At 37.2% G+C, this 14,800-nt stretch overlaps 1 protein-coding gene across 2 annotated transcripts in view; it reads left to right on the top strand.

Annotated features, from left to right (window-relative positions):
- GABRA2 (gamma-aminobutyric acid type A receptor subunit alpha2) overlaps positions 1 to 14,800 on the top strand; it is a 94,567-nt gene that overhangs the window by 3,304 nt on the left and 76,463 nt on the right. For both annotated transcript variants that reach the window (XM_084901092.1, XM_084901093.1), the window contains exon 3: positions 549 to 664. In XM_084901092.1, coding sequence (XP_084757218.1) covers positions 549 to 664 — 116 coding nt within the window. The remainder of the gene's footprint in view (positions 1 to 548; positions 665 to 14,800) is intronic.

Below are 14,800 nucleotides of genomic sequence, written 5' to 3' on the forward strand. Positions count from 1 at the left end.
TTGGGTGGAGGTATACCCAAAGCAAGGAAATCCTCTTGCTTTAAAAGAGAAAAAGACATAAAGAGCAAAAGGAAGACATTCATGGGGAAGACAGAGAAAAATTAGTCCTTGAAGGAAGCAATGTTTTTCTCAATTAATATTCCAATCACTGAAGAATGATTTCAGAAGACCCTTTGATTATTGTAGTTGAAATAACATTATTAATAGTGTCTGCATGTGATCATCTACACTCATAACGTATTCTAGGGAATGGATTTTGGGGAGGGGAGGGATAACCCACACACAATGCTGAGTAGTAGATATCTGGAAACATGTTGACTACAAGCATTCTAACAGTCTGATATTTAATAGTAGTACCCATTCCCCACGGCATGTTTGCCTTCCCCGTAGACATAGTGGCATTTATAGAAGTGAAAAGAAGAGGAAAATGGGTTGGACTAATAGGGAGCCTTAACATTCAAATCAAGAAAGAAGAGCATGTTGGTACTTGCAGAAAGCATATATGTATTTATATATCTATGTATCAGTTTGTAAAATTATCTCTTTAGGTCGGTGCTGGCTAACATCCAAGAAGATGGGCCAGAAAACAACATCACCATTTTTACAAGAATTCTAGACAGACTCCTGGATGGTTATGATAATCGGCTCAGACCAGGACTCGGAGGTATACATATTTTTACTTTCTTGTTAAACTCTCATGAAATGATGCCTTTAGAAGTTGAGGTCGGTATGTATATTTTGATACATTTTATATATAAGTGTATTTCATGTATTAAAAAAAAAGATAGTTAATAGAAAGTAAGTCCTGTCCTTCGGCGTGACTAGCTTTTAAATTAGTTCATTTATAATAGCTCAGTTTTGTATACTTATGAGTATGCTAAAGGGTAACATTACTGGGAAGAAATGCTTGTAACATCTTTGGTTTTCCTCACCACATTTTATAGATGCCTACTACAGATATGCAAAAATAAGCTGCATAAATAATAGTGTCTGAGTTGTATTTCAACACATACTCTTTTTAGGATTTTGTGATGATATTTCTTATGCAGCATGTGGCATTTCTAAAATGCAGCACAGGTTTGGCATTCCTGAAACTTTCAAAGACATTTCCCATATATGTTAGCTGTAGGCCTACACTTACTGGGTGTGGCACAGTTTGACTTTCATTTTTCACCTCAGAAAAACAGTCTATTTTTATTCACGAAGATAAAGAAAATTAGGCTCGGATAATATGTTAAATTTTAATTATCTTTCAGCATAGCTGGAAGATACTAAGAAGAGTGAAAGTAGGGGTTCTGAGTCAAAATATTGTTATTCATCCCTTCTAATGTGAAATAGATATGTCTGCGTGTACACATTTGCCACATGTGTGGGGTACTTATAAGGATGTTTACCAATTAATTCAAAATTAAGACAAATTAGTTGAACACTTGGTATTCATCCAAGATTTATATAGTTAGCCTGGTTATTACCAGGTTGGCAACTTAGCAATATTAAATCCCTTGAAAAGCAATCGACTAAGTGCCTGCATGTTTATGTAAATATTTTCTTTGAAAAATGTAGGTGGTTGTTAATTTTATATACATTTAGCAAACTGAATGGTTTTTAATTATCTAGGAATCAGAAAATTCCAGAAAAGAAACAACTTGTTTTTAAACAAATGCCATTTAATTGCTCTTTGCTTGTTATTTGAATCCTGAGAAGCACCTTGCATTTTAAGACAGACAGGTCATAACCAGAATTATGACACATTATATCTCTCACAAATAATTCAGTTGACTAATATACACTTAGTTTTCCAAAAGAAAAAGAAGAAAGACAGAAAGGAACAGAATATTTCCTTAGTAATTTATATGGCTAATGTTCATGAATATAAGGTACTACTGTCCATGTTAGCATACATGACCATGAGCTATTGCCAAACATATACAATAGAAATATGCCTAACATTAGGCTTTCAGAATTCATGATAGAAATTTGAGAGGTAGATTGCACTAAGGTAGATTTTTTTTTAAGCCATTGATTTTACTATTTTTAAATAAATTATATGCTGTCAAAAATATTTGAGCTAGACCTTGGCTTTTGTCTCTGAGGCTCTAGGAGAAAGAATTACACTGTGGTTGTATGGTGAGTAGTAGAAACTACTTGTTGAAGGGCATTTATCTCTTTATATTTATTTTGTAATATCTTGTACATTCATTTTTACTGCTATTGTCAAGACTCAAATATAAATCCTTGTCACCATATTATTTGGGTTAATACAATGGATTAAATGGATCTCCTTGCTTAGTGTTTTTGTTCCCTAAACTTTATGTGATATTATACACACTAGATGCCCGATGCATGAAGATTCATGCTAGAATAGGGTTTCCTTTCCCTGGCTGCCTGCACTGCCTTTCCACTCTGACCCAGCCCCTTTCCCCTCAGGCCCTGGAGCTGCCTCTTTCGGCTTGGCCCTGCCTTCCCATTCTGCCCAGAGTCCCTGAGAGACTGGGGGTGGAGCAGAACACCTGCATCATCTCAACAACACAAGCTTCCCACCCCCATCACTCAGCATCTGTGTATGCAAATTAACCACCATCTTTGCTGGGTTAATTTGCATATCACTTCTGATTGGCAGGTGGCGTGGAGGTACAGTCAATTTACATATTTGTCTATTATTAGGTAAGATGGTAATATTATTTGTCTTCTTTTATTCTTACAATGCTTTTATATGTCACCCTATCCTCTTGATCAGATATCTTGTGTGGCTCCCCATTGCCTGCAGTAGATGGCAGTGAGTAGTAGTGGAAAGAATATGGGCCTTGGAGGCAGATAGATCTAGATTGAAGTTTTTGCTCCACCCACACCCAAAGCGAAGCCTTGGCCAGATAGTCTCTGCTTCCTTTTATTTAAAGTAGCCATGTGCCCTAACTGCTTTGGCTCAGTGGATAGAGTGTCTGCCTGCCTGCGAACTGAAAGGTCCCAGGTTCAATTCCGGTCAAGGGCATGTACACTGGTTGTGGGCACATCCCCAGTAGGGGGTGTGCAGGAGGCAGCTGATGGATGTTTCTCTCTCATTGATGTCTCTAACTATCTATATCCATTCCTCTCTGTAAAAACTAAAATATATTAAATAAAAATAAAGTAGTCATGCTATAGCTCATAGGTTTGATGATAGGGTCACATAAACAAAAAGTATCCATAAAGCTGGTGCCACACACTAGGAGTTCCACAAAGTTCTATTCTATCTCTCCTCCCTTAGATATCTAAGTTGCCAATGAAGGTTTTCTGCAGTCTGCTTCTCTGGTTTCATTTTTTGTTTCTCCTCTCATGTGTCCTACACTTCAAATGCATCAGGTTCATTTTCCCTTTATAATTCATTTGAGTCTTCTCCCATGGCCTTGGTCCTATTATCCACCTCTCACTGAAATTAGTTTTCCTCATCCTCTCTGATGATCTCAATTTTACCTTTCCTATAAAGTCCACCTCAACACTAGTCCTCTTTAGGATTTTTCATAACTAAATTGAAGCACCCAGATTCAATTTTCTCTCTCTTGAAATTCTTTAGCAGTTGTTGGCTCTATATCTCATTTGGTACTTATTATGTGCTATGTTGGATTATTTATTACCTCTTTATGTGTCTCTTGTTACTTTAACAAGATTGCAAGCTCATTGAGGCAAGATATTGTATCATAAATCCTGTGTGCCTCAGCAACTAAATATTGATTTGCATATTGTGGCGGTAAAATAAATGTTGATGGCTTGATTAACTTTTCTGTGACCAGTTAATCATCTGTAAAATGGAGCTACTCATATCTGGTTGACCATGTTGAAGTGATATGTTGAGCATCATGCTGCAGAATTGTAGTGTTGCTTAGTGAAGGGAACTTTAGACTGCGGGGATTCAGGAAAAATCCTGGTTCTGGTACTGAACAGTCCTATGACCTTTGAACACTGAGCCTATCTGGGTCATATTTATCCTGTGTAGAAGGAGATTTCTATAGTAATATTCTTAAAAGTTTTGATGAATAGTAAATACAATGGCATATGCAAAGAATTTAGCACAGTAGCTAGTGTACAGTAGAGAGTTAATAAATAAGAATAATTAAATAATTTGAAAAACTTTCTAAATGTAATGTTGGAAATTTAAATTATTATTATGGTTACTTCTGCATCCAAAATTATTAGCCTGAATGTTCATATGTCATTCCAAATAGAAAGTTCAGGGAAATTACTGCATCATTATGTCCCAGAAATTAATAAGGAAAAAATGGGCTTGATTCTATTTTAATATATCAAGCTGAGCATCTCTGTTGATGAATAATTTGGGTAATTAATCTCAATTATTATTTGCTTTCCTTTGTGAGTTTCATATAAATGAATACATAAGAAAGAGCAATCAGTTTTGGACCAGGAGTTAGAAAAATTCTTCTTTTCACCTGGCTGTGCCGCTTACTAGATCTTATCTCGACAAGATACTTAGACATTCTGAGCCCTGGAATTTTCTGTGGGAATGTGGACATAATTGTATTTTATTCTGAGAGAAGGAAGGGATTCATATATATATATATATATCTCCAAGGTTATGCAATATAGTGAGTGATAAAATTTTAAGATATTTAATGATTAATAATAGGTCTTTAAAATTTAAGTCAGACCATGCCACTCAACTGTTCAACCCTGCATTGATTTCCACTTCATTCATAATTAAGCCGGGGTTTCTTGTGCTGGCCTCCAAGGGCCTGCAAGATCTGCCTCTGTGTTCTCCCTCTGACCTCCCCTCACACAGCTCTCCCTGCTGCTGCTGCTGCTGCTGCAGTCACACTGGCTCCCTTTTCTGTTTTTAAGCGCACCAGGACACATAGCCATTGGTCTCACCTTCTCAATGAGACCTGTCCTGACCAACCACATAAATACAAGATAATTTATATCTTCATTAGTGTTATGTCAATTGCTTATTTTTGTCTGTTTTGCTAGAATTTAGGCTCACTGAGGTCAGGGGTTTTGGCCCACCTATTGTCTAGTTCACAAGCATGGGTAAGCACTCCACTGAACAGATCTTGAATAAATATTAATTGTACTTATTTATGTAATTTTATTTTAGTATGCTCCTGGGAAAGGAATCAACTATAGGACTTATTCTTTTAAAAAATGGAGCGATTGTCATTCAATTACCACATAAGACTTTCACTCTTATTTTCAGCATATTTAAGGCCGAATTCTTGGTGAATTGGAATCTTTGTTACACCTGTTACTCAGACTCCTAATTTAATGTGAGATGTGATTCTGCCATGAACAAGCTGTGGTTTCGGATGATCCATTTATCTGAACTGTGACTTATTTTTCTCATCTGTAAAATGGAAGGAGAAGTTCTTACTCTGTTTATATCCCACAGGAATATGTGGGGCTCAAGGAAATGAAAATTCTTAACAAAGCATAATGTGACATGCACTTGATAAGTATTATATTGTTAGGAATAGCAGAGTTCTTCAAGGAGAAAATAATCTATCCTTTAAAATCCTGACCAGAAAATATTGGTATGTGTTGTGCATTTTTTGGTTTACTTCCTTGTGAGCCTGGAAACATGAGATGGGTTTGCCTTTATATGTTATCTACCAAGACCACACATTCAGATTAGTTAGAACGAATAACTGAATCATTTTTCCCCCCCTTTTGTCTTCATTTTAGCCATTGGAGCTAAAATTCATTATATGGCTCATTTATTTTTATTCCATAAAAGGCTTTCCAATTGTTAGCTGAATGAAAGGAGCAACATTTGTTTTTTTGGATGAATTTTACAGGGTCATTGGAAAAATGAATGTGTAGACAGGCCTTGTATATTTTGACAGCTAACATCCACAATGCTAAACTGTGACAACTATTAGAAATGACAAGGCTTGGTATCTAAATTATAGATTCAGTCTGGAAAATCTGGATTGAGTACCATGCTTAATTGCATTTCAAAAGCTGTTTTGAAGAACCTCTTCCTCCCCCAACCCCATTCTCTCATTTTATATTCTGAAACCTTGAAGAATCTCTCAGTTTAAAGACATGAATAACATGATATACAATCATAGACTTAGTGGCTGAGGGTGAATTTTCAACTTCACTCTTGGATACTTATCCTCAGGCTATCAGGAGATGGGTGCTAACATGTTCTATGCATTTTACTACTCTCAAATTTACAAAAATAAAGTATAGGCTATTCAGTGGCAAAATAATATAGAAAAATCTGATCTCTTCCAGAACCTAAAAGGAGTCTGACCTCAAAATATCATCTTATTACTCTAAATAATGGTTAAGATCAGTGCCTCTGGATACCAACATCTTTGGACTTCAATTCTGTTGTCACCATATATTAACTGCAAGACTTGCATGTTACTCAACCTCTCGGCGATTTTGCTCCTTTATTTGTACAATAAAGAGGAACTTATGTGACATTGGTTTACTTGGATTTAATTTTTTTAAATCGAAATCCTTCAGACAGTTTCTGACATGCAAACTAAAACCTCAATATTTATTGATATTGTCACTGTTATTGTTGGTCCCATTACATTACTCCTATGAATGCAATAGAGGGCATCACCTAATGTTTTACTTAACTTATAACAGCTGTGACTCCTAAAAAATGATAAAATTGTGGCTCATATAACACACTTTAAAAAAATAAAGAAAGATGTTTGTCTTATACAATTAGTTGCATGGGACAGACACATTAATATTTATGGAATCTCTGTAAAAAAAACCTATTACAAAAGAGGTATGACATATTTAGTGCTTTTCATAACTATCATCATGACATGTAACAACTTGGCATCATCAATTCATGATAATAAGTTTACATGTAGGAGCAAAGTTATATTTACAGGGGGAAAAAGCTCATGATAAAACATCAGTGGTGATTTTAGTTAGAGAAGTAAAACTGGAATAAGTGTATCAACCAACCTAACTGGAGATGGGCAAGGTTCTTCAACGCCAGAACCTCTGGGTCTTGCAACTCGAGGGTGTATGCCTAATAATTGACAGCATCATATGAAGTGAGGGGTGGTGGAGGCATATGGAGGGATCTGCAATCTCTAAAGAACTGAGGAGGGAAAAGGGGGAAAGTGGGCTGCAGGATGACCACAAAGGAGAAGATTGAACTGTCAATAAGTTCTAATCTGAGATGGAGGGAATGTAAACTCCAGGAATTGGGGACTCTGCTTCTTGGAAAAGCTGTGATATTTGGAATTTACCTCATTCAGCACCTGCAGTTGGGGCTGATGCTCTCCAAGAATTATTCTAGCATTCTCTTCCCTAGCACATGTCTATTGAAGCCTTCCTATGTTCCAGACATTTGTAGGATATATTCTGGTCTATTTTCCCATCTGATTTAGATTTCTGGGGTTCCTAGACGTGTTCATGGGATGATACTTTCAGAATAAGCCTTGGCATCGGAAATTTCAAGAGGTTGTTTTCACTCCCTACCACCAGATCTTCTCTACTCTCTTGAGTTTAACTAAAGGTCATGGGAATGCCGCATTTGGTTATTTGATGAGTGAGAAAATGGAAATGAGTTAGGGTGATTTCACACAAGGGTGCAAATAGCTTTCAGGAAAAGTGTAAATGACTAATATCAAGTCATTTGTCATTTCCTACTTATTTAAAGTTATTTTGTGGAAAGCATGAAACATAGAAAGAAGAAAGGTGCCGAAACCAGTTTGGTGCCGAAACCAGTGGATAGAGCGTCGACCTGCAAACTGAAAGGTCCCAGGATCCATTCCGGTCAAGGGCATGTACCTTGGTTGCTGGCACATCCCCAGTAGGGGGTGTGCAGGAGGCAGCTGATCAATGTTTCTCTCTCATCAATGTTTCTAGCTCTATCCCTCTCCTTTACTTACTATAAAAAAATCAATAAAATATATTTAAGAAAGGAAGAAAGAAAGAAAGAAAGAAAGAAAGAAAGAAAGAAAGAAAGAAAGAAAGAAAGAAAGAAAGAAAGAAAGAAAGGTGCTCTGGGGGAGACTGACACTCTGGGCCGGCCTTCCAAAGTTTGTTCCTTCGGTGTTGTCGCCTGGCCTGCGGCTCTCCATCTGGCACTGAAATCACATGGGCTTCAGAACACTGCATGTTAGGTTAAACACACACATATAAACACACATATGCACTCACACATATGCAAACACTACAATATGGGAATGTTGTGCACCTCTATTTGGATCCTTTCTAACATGTCAAGGCAAGACTAAGGAACATGTTAGTGTTTCTGCACACCCTCACTGACGCTATGTGTTGCTTGCCCACTCATCATCAGAGAATCTTAGAGACTTATTCTGAAATGTTTAGAGTGAGGTCACTTTGCAGAATATTTTCCTAGTTTGTTGTTTTAACTAGATATGTAGCTTGCAATTATTTCATAGGAAAGGCAGAATGAGTACATGAAAGCAATACTGTGCCTTAGGTTGCTTGGTGGAATTTATATTCCCAAATAGCATCTCTCCAGCAAAATTCAAGTAACCTCACTGAAGTATGTGACCTAGAGAATAGTACCTATGTTTTAGTGATCTAACACTAAGGCTTTGTTTTTCCCTTAAAACATTTTTGGCCAATAGCAGTTTCTTCTCTCAACCATGGCCTCTAAAAAGGTGTTGCCCTCAGCCATAATTTTGAGGGACTGTTGTTTTTGCTTTTTTAGGCACAGCATGCCTTACCCACTGTATTGTTTGCCTTCTAGCATTTAAACTCAAGTGCAACCAAAGTGTTTTTTGTTTTCCCTTCTCTTTAAACATACAGTGGATAAACTGACCATAAGCATGACTGATCCATTTGTGTTAGTATTATTTTTTTTATTGCTATAGCTCAATCATATTGTAGAAATCTGTTAGTAGTGGGGATAGCCAAGTAAACAGCTTGGCCTGTCAGTAATTCATTACTCTTCAATGTATCCACATAAAAGGAGTCAAATGAAATTATTCTAGCATTATTTTCCCTAACACATGTCTATTGAAAACTTCCTATGTTCCAAACATTTGTAGGATATTACAATGGAAACATGTAGTGATGGCCTCCAAGGGATGACCTTCCTTGGAGGACAGATAAGGTAGATACACTATAATTGTGAATATAACTTGAAACACTAGAACACATTGTCCCATTATAAGAACATACTATTGAAGTTTAGAAAAGTGAGAATTCACTGTTACTTGTAACATGTATAGTTCTGTTCCTATTATGCAGAGTTCATTTATTCAGCTCTTCTTACTAGGGCCAAAGATTGGCTGGGTCCTACTTTAAATACTATGGTGAACAAGAACCAGTCATTGGCCGAAACCGGTTTGGCTCAGTGGATAGAGCATTGATCTGCGGACTGAAAGGTCCCAGGTTCGATTCTGGTCAAGGGCATGTACATTGGTTGTGGGCACATCCCCAGTGGGGGGTGTGCAGGAGGCAGCCAGTTGATGTTTCTCTTTCATCGATATTTCTAGCTCTCTATCCCTCTCTCTTCCTCTCTGTAAAAAAATCAATAAAATATATTTTTTAAAAAGAACCAATCATTGCAGAAATTTCAATCACACCAGATTTTGGCTCTTTCTGCCTTTTGAGTATCCTAGACATTAGTTTCTTTCCCCCCCCCTTCTTAATTAAGAATACTTTATAATCATCCTATATTTCCCTTATTGAAATATAAGTTTTATCCCAGAAAGGGGGAGTGATTTCTGCTATATTTACTACCAGGTTGAGAGATACGCTATCTATGGAACTAAACAGCAATCAGAGAGCATGTCTGCTGTAGGGGTGATGAGAGTGTTTGTGTTGTGTGGCATACCCAGAGGTAAGAAAGTAAGTGTTAATTCCTATGGAAACTTCTGGATACTACTCAGTTCTCCTTTTAAGGACAACTTATTTTCTGTCCTTCTTAATTTGTTTTCAGCTGCAAATGAGTTAAATAATAACTAGATATGTCCTATACAATGAAGAAAATAAGTGACATGAAGTGTAATATAATAAGTATTTGGATTTTTAATATTCCTGATAAAACAGAATTCTGAAAACTTGTTTTTAACTTGATATTCTCCCATCCCTTGAGGAACATATTTTATCATTTAAGAGTAAGGAATGAAGAGAGTGAAATTAATGTTTAAATTCAAAAAGCTTTCATGTAGAAGCTCATCAAATTAGGAAAATTAACTTATCATAAGACATTGGTCCTTTAGAATTCACCATTAGGTTTTCTAATTTTAAGTAACTTACCATAGGTAGCAGTTTTCAAATCTTTCTAAGTTTTTATTATGTTTTCAAAATTAAAAAAAAAAAACAACTAGCATGTAGGAAAGTATGAGTCCATATTTACCTTAATTTGACATGTTAAGTGATGTAAATTTTTATCTCTTTACATTTTACTTGTTTTTTTAATATTTAAAACATATTTAAAAAATAATTTCAGATAAAATTTTAAAAATATAGTATTCTGTTATAAGAACATCCCTTTTATAAACATCTTTAATAACATTCAGATGTCAGCTCCCCGTTAGGGGAAGGAATGAAAAATGTGGCATAAAGATTGTCTCAGTCATGTGTATGGGGCCATTCTATCTGTATCAGAAGATATTATCAGTTAGCATATTATGAGTTTGATTTAAAATATAATGAAAAAGGTAAGGTTTTTCTTCTTCTGATTTAGTATTCACAGAAAAATATATGTCCAAAATTAAGATACTGGTCTTTTCAACTATTTGATGGAGATGGTTAGTAAAGTCTATTAGATTTTATAAATATTTCAGAAATATGATCTAAAGAGTGGTTCAGTGAATTTCTTCTATGAGTAGAGGAGTAGAGATATGTCATGAGGTTAAGAAGGTTGAAGAAAGGATAAGAACTATAAATGTCTCCTAATAGCATTTCCAAGTCCATTATCTACCTTATGTTTTATAGTGGTTCTAAAAGTATCTCAGTCAGTATTGGGGAAGCCTTTGCCTTTCATTAAGAAGGTGAAAGGACCGGTGCTTTTAGAATGGTGTGCACTAAAAGCTTTCCGGGGCAAAGGGATCTCCAGGCCTGAATTGGAGGGGTGGTCGGAGGAAGGGAACAATGTCATGGGAGACATTTAGAAAGAGATGAAAGGTTTCCACTTGACTTCAATGTACTCACAAGAAGGTTTTAGATTTGAAGCAAAATACTGCTCAGTAATTTGGGTTGGGGAGTCCAAAATTTTTCAATTATATGAATTTTTAAAAAGCTCTTCCATAGAATTAAGCAAATCTGCCATAGTCAGGGAATTGTGGTAAATGGAACAAATTAATTTTGTTACCTTCATTGCATGGAGCATCTCTCCAATATCTTAAGATAGAAAATAGTGAACTAAAATGCCAGGCAGATTTACAAGGAAGATTAAAATTTGGATACCAAGAGGGAAGAAGTCTTAATTAAAAGAAAATGGAATTGTGAGGCTGGTGTTCAGGTCAGGAAGAGGGGAATATAGGAGGGTAGATTTAATTAGTTATCTAGGGCATGTAAGAGAAAAATCATCAAAGCAAAGAATGTGAGGCTGAAGACTGTGCTTTGTAGAATAGCAAAAAAATGGCCCAACACAAACCAGAGGAGCTGGAGCTTTGGATCTCAAGAGAGTAAATGGGGTAGCTTAGGTGGTGAAATGTTATGAAGGGTGAATGTAAAGCCATTTTAAAAGGATGTTGTATTAGAACTTTACAGTAAATCCCTAGATCACTAAAAATTAAAACTGAACATTCATTTAGCATTGTGAGTAGCGTTTGCCTTAATAACCATTACAGTTAGAAGATCAAAGATAACTGACAGGAAATAGTAAATAGAAACATATTACTGTCTATAATAAAGTAAGTCACCATTTAAAAGAGATTAAATATCAAACATGACTTGTTTTTCTTAAAACGTATAAACCAGAATGACAGTGTCAGAAGTCTTAAAAGGAGAGTATCAGGAAGATGAAGTAGTAAGAATATTGCTATAGAAGAATCCATTTCAACTTGCATTCTTTGAAGCTTCTCAGATAGTCTGAAGGGCTCTTGAAGGTGTTTTTGGCTGCCACCAAACTGGTCTTATGACTCAGCTTTAGCACGGAGAGTCATGTATACTTCCTTTTTTCTAATATTTTTTTTTATTGATTCCAGAGAGGAAGGTAGAGGGAGAGATAGAAACATCAATGGGAGAGAATGCATGTCCCTTACTGCAGATCGAGCAGGCAACCCGGGCATGTTCCCTGACCAGGAATCTAACCATGAACTCCTGGTCCATAGGTCAATGCTCAACCATTGAGCCATGCTGGCTGGGCAAGAGTCATGTAGGCTTTCCAAGGGGACCCAGTCATTAACTCAGGACGGAGATACTTACATTTTGATGCAGTTCTGCTTATTACACGGATGTTGCCAGCCTTTGTTACTCTCCTTTAGCTGCTGCCACACTCAATCTCCTCTTTGCCATTTTTAGTGACATCTTCTAATACAGGCATGTCACACTCAGACATCTGACTGCCCCCAGGCACAGGGGGCAGTTGCAGTTTCCGCCACTGCCCCTGCTGCCTCAGAACAGCTGGGAGGTTAAGCAAAATCTATCAGCGGATGAGGAAAGTGAGCAGGTGCATGTTTAAGTGAGTGAGTATGAGAGTTAGTCGGGCAGAAGACATGTGTCTCTTCATCAGATCCTTTCCCTGTAGGGAAAGGTTTTGTGACCTGTCATTTTCGTAGAGGGTGGTGTGACACTTCACATATTTCTGTCCGAAGGCATTAGAAGGCATAATAATCCCATTGACTTTTTATAGTGCCCAGGGAAGCCAGTGGGGAACAAAGGAAGTCTTCCTCCCTAACATTGGGGTAGAATAATAACTATACGTGATAGGAAAAAATCATGGTAGCCTCCATCATTTAAGGATGTGTTTGAAAGAAACACATCTATCTACAGTGATTTCTGTGGGAATCAAATTTTCTCACAAACAAAAGAACTCTAGAGGTAGGTGCTGTTAGCCCTGGCTGAGTACTAAAAGACAACAACAAGAACCCAGACTTTATTTCTCTATGTCTTATTCTTTCCTGTTTAGTTCTGGCCGCTGCCGCTCTAGCTATCATCCCCATGACCCAGCCTAGAGTAAAAGGAAGAGAAGGCACCAGCTCCATTCATTCATTTCATCAGAAAAATACCCCTTCCCAGATCTTGCAGCTGGTTTCCACCTCTATTTCATAGCTATTTCTTGCTGGGAGAGCATCTGAGAAAAGAAGTGTTTTTCCTGGGCTTGGGCACATTCCTGCCCTAAACAAAACTGGAGGTTTCTGACAAGGAAGATTGGTTGGAAATTCAGCCAGTTACTTGCAAGCAAAACCTACCAGATCTACTAATACTAACAGAAGAGTTACTTAACTGCTCTGCACCTCAATTTCCTGCTTTGACACATGAAAAATATCAGTGACAATGATAAGATACATCCACAGTACTTAAAAGTTGAATTGCTTATGAATTGCTGAGGTGGTGATAGTTACAATGCAGATTTTCATTTGGTTTGTCCCTCTGGACCTTAAGATGCTGCACGTCTAATATGCCCCCAGATGCTGCTGATGCTGCTAGTCCTTGGGCTATACCGAGGAGCAAGGCTGTACTCAGCTAAGGCTACCAAGTACAAGCCCGTGGTGCATTAGAGAGAATGGAATGGAATGCAGAGAAGAGGCCCTGTAAATGCTCTATTTGATGTCAGAGATCTAGCTCCTCTTGGAACTCACTTCCCTTTTCCTGATTCTGTGTTCCTTGACCATTCTTCATCTGTTTTATTCTTCAGTTCCTATGTATCTTTTTCCCTCTTCTTATATGTGCCTCCTTAGTTTCTGTAGTTTCAACTCTTATTGCTTTCCACTTGAAGGATTTCCCTAGGCAAATGAATAGAAAATAAGGTCCTTGTTCATTCCTTAACCTCAAGCATTAACCTCTACATGCATGGTCTCTGGTCCTGGTGCTGTTTTCTGATGCAGTCACTCCTTATTGCCCAGATGAACACCCTTGTGTGACCACACATCACTCTCAGGATCTGCTCCAGAGAATTTAATGTGGTGCATATAGGCTCTGGCCTCTGCTCACTCTTCTGACCTCATCTTTCACTACACATCACTATCTCGCACAGAGGGGACTGAGTTCACTGACCTTCTTTCAGTGTTTATCTTTTAATGCATCTGGCTTTTGCTAGCCTGTGGGCCTTTAGGCAGGCTATTGCTTCTGTTGGGAACACATTTTTCTTTCTTCTGGTTCTAGCTCAGATGTTATTACTTTCTAGCAGCCTTATATGAATAACATGTGCACACACACACACACACACACACACACACACACACACACACACACATTTCTATTGAGCAAATCACCCATTACTACATTTGGCATCAAATCATTGTGCTCTTTTGTAACTCTGTGCTCCACTGATTGGACTGTAAGATCTCTAAAGGCAGACATTTATTACTCCTTGGGTGTTGCTCTAGCCCAGGAATGTTTAATGCTTCTCGGAGGTAGATAGCAATCAAGGTATTTGTCAAATAGATGAATAGACAAATGATAAACTGTGTTTTTTCATACATGAAATTTCTCAAACTCTAGAAAGTAAAATTTGCCACCTAAAACTGCTTTTCATTCTGTAGTACCCTTGCATGGTTAGTGGCATCCCTATTTGTCAAGTTGCAAGAGAATAACTCAGAATCCATCTGAGAATGACTTTTCAAATTATCTTTATTCCTTTCTAGCCTCCTCATTCTAGTTGTGCTATCCTCTTATACACAGACATCCATCTGGTGGGCCAGCTTGCTTTTAAATAAACAATTAATGTTAAAAATTT

This window comes from Pipistrellus hanaki (genome assembly GCF_964339955.1).
Source record: "Pipistrellus hanaki genome assembly, chromosome: 1".
Lineage (NCBI taxonomy): Eukaryota > Metazoa > Chordata > Mammalia > Chiroptera > Vespertilionidae > Pipistrellus > Pipistrellus hanaki.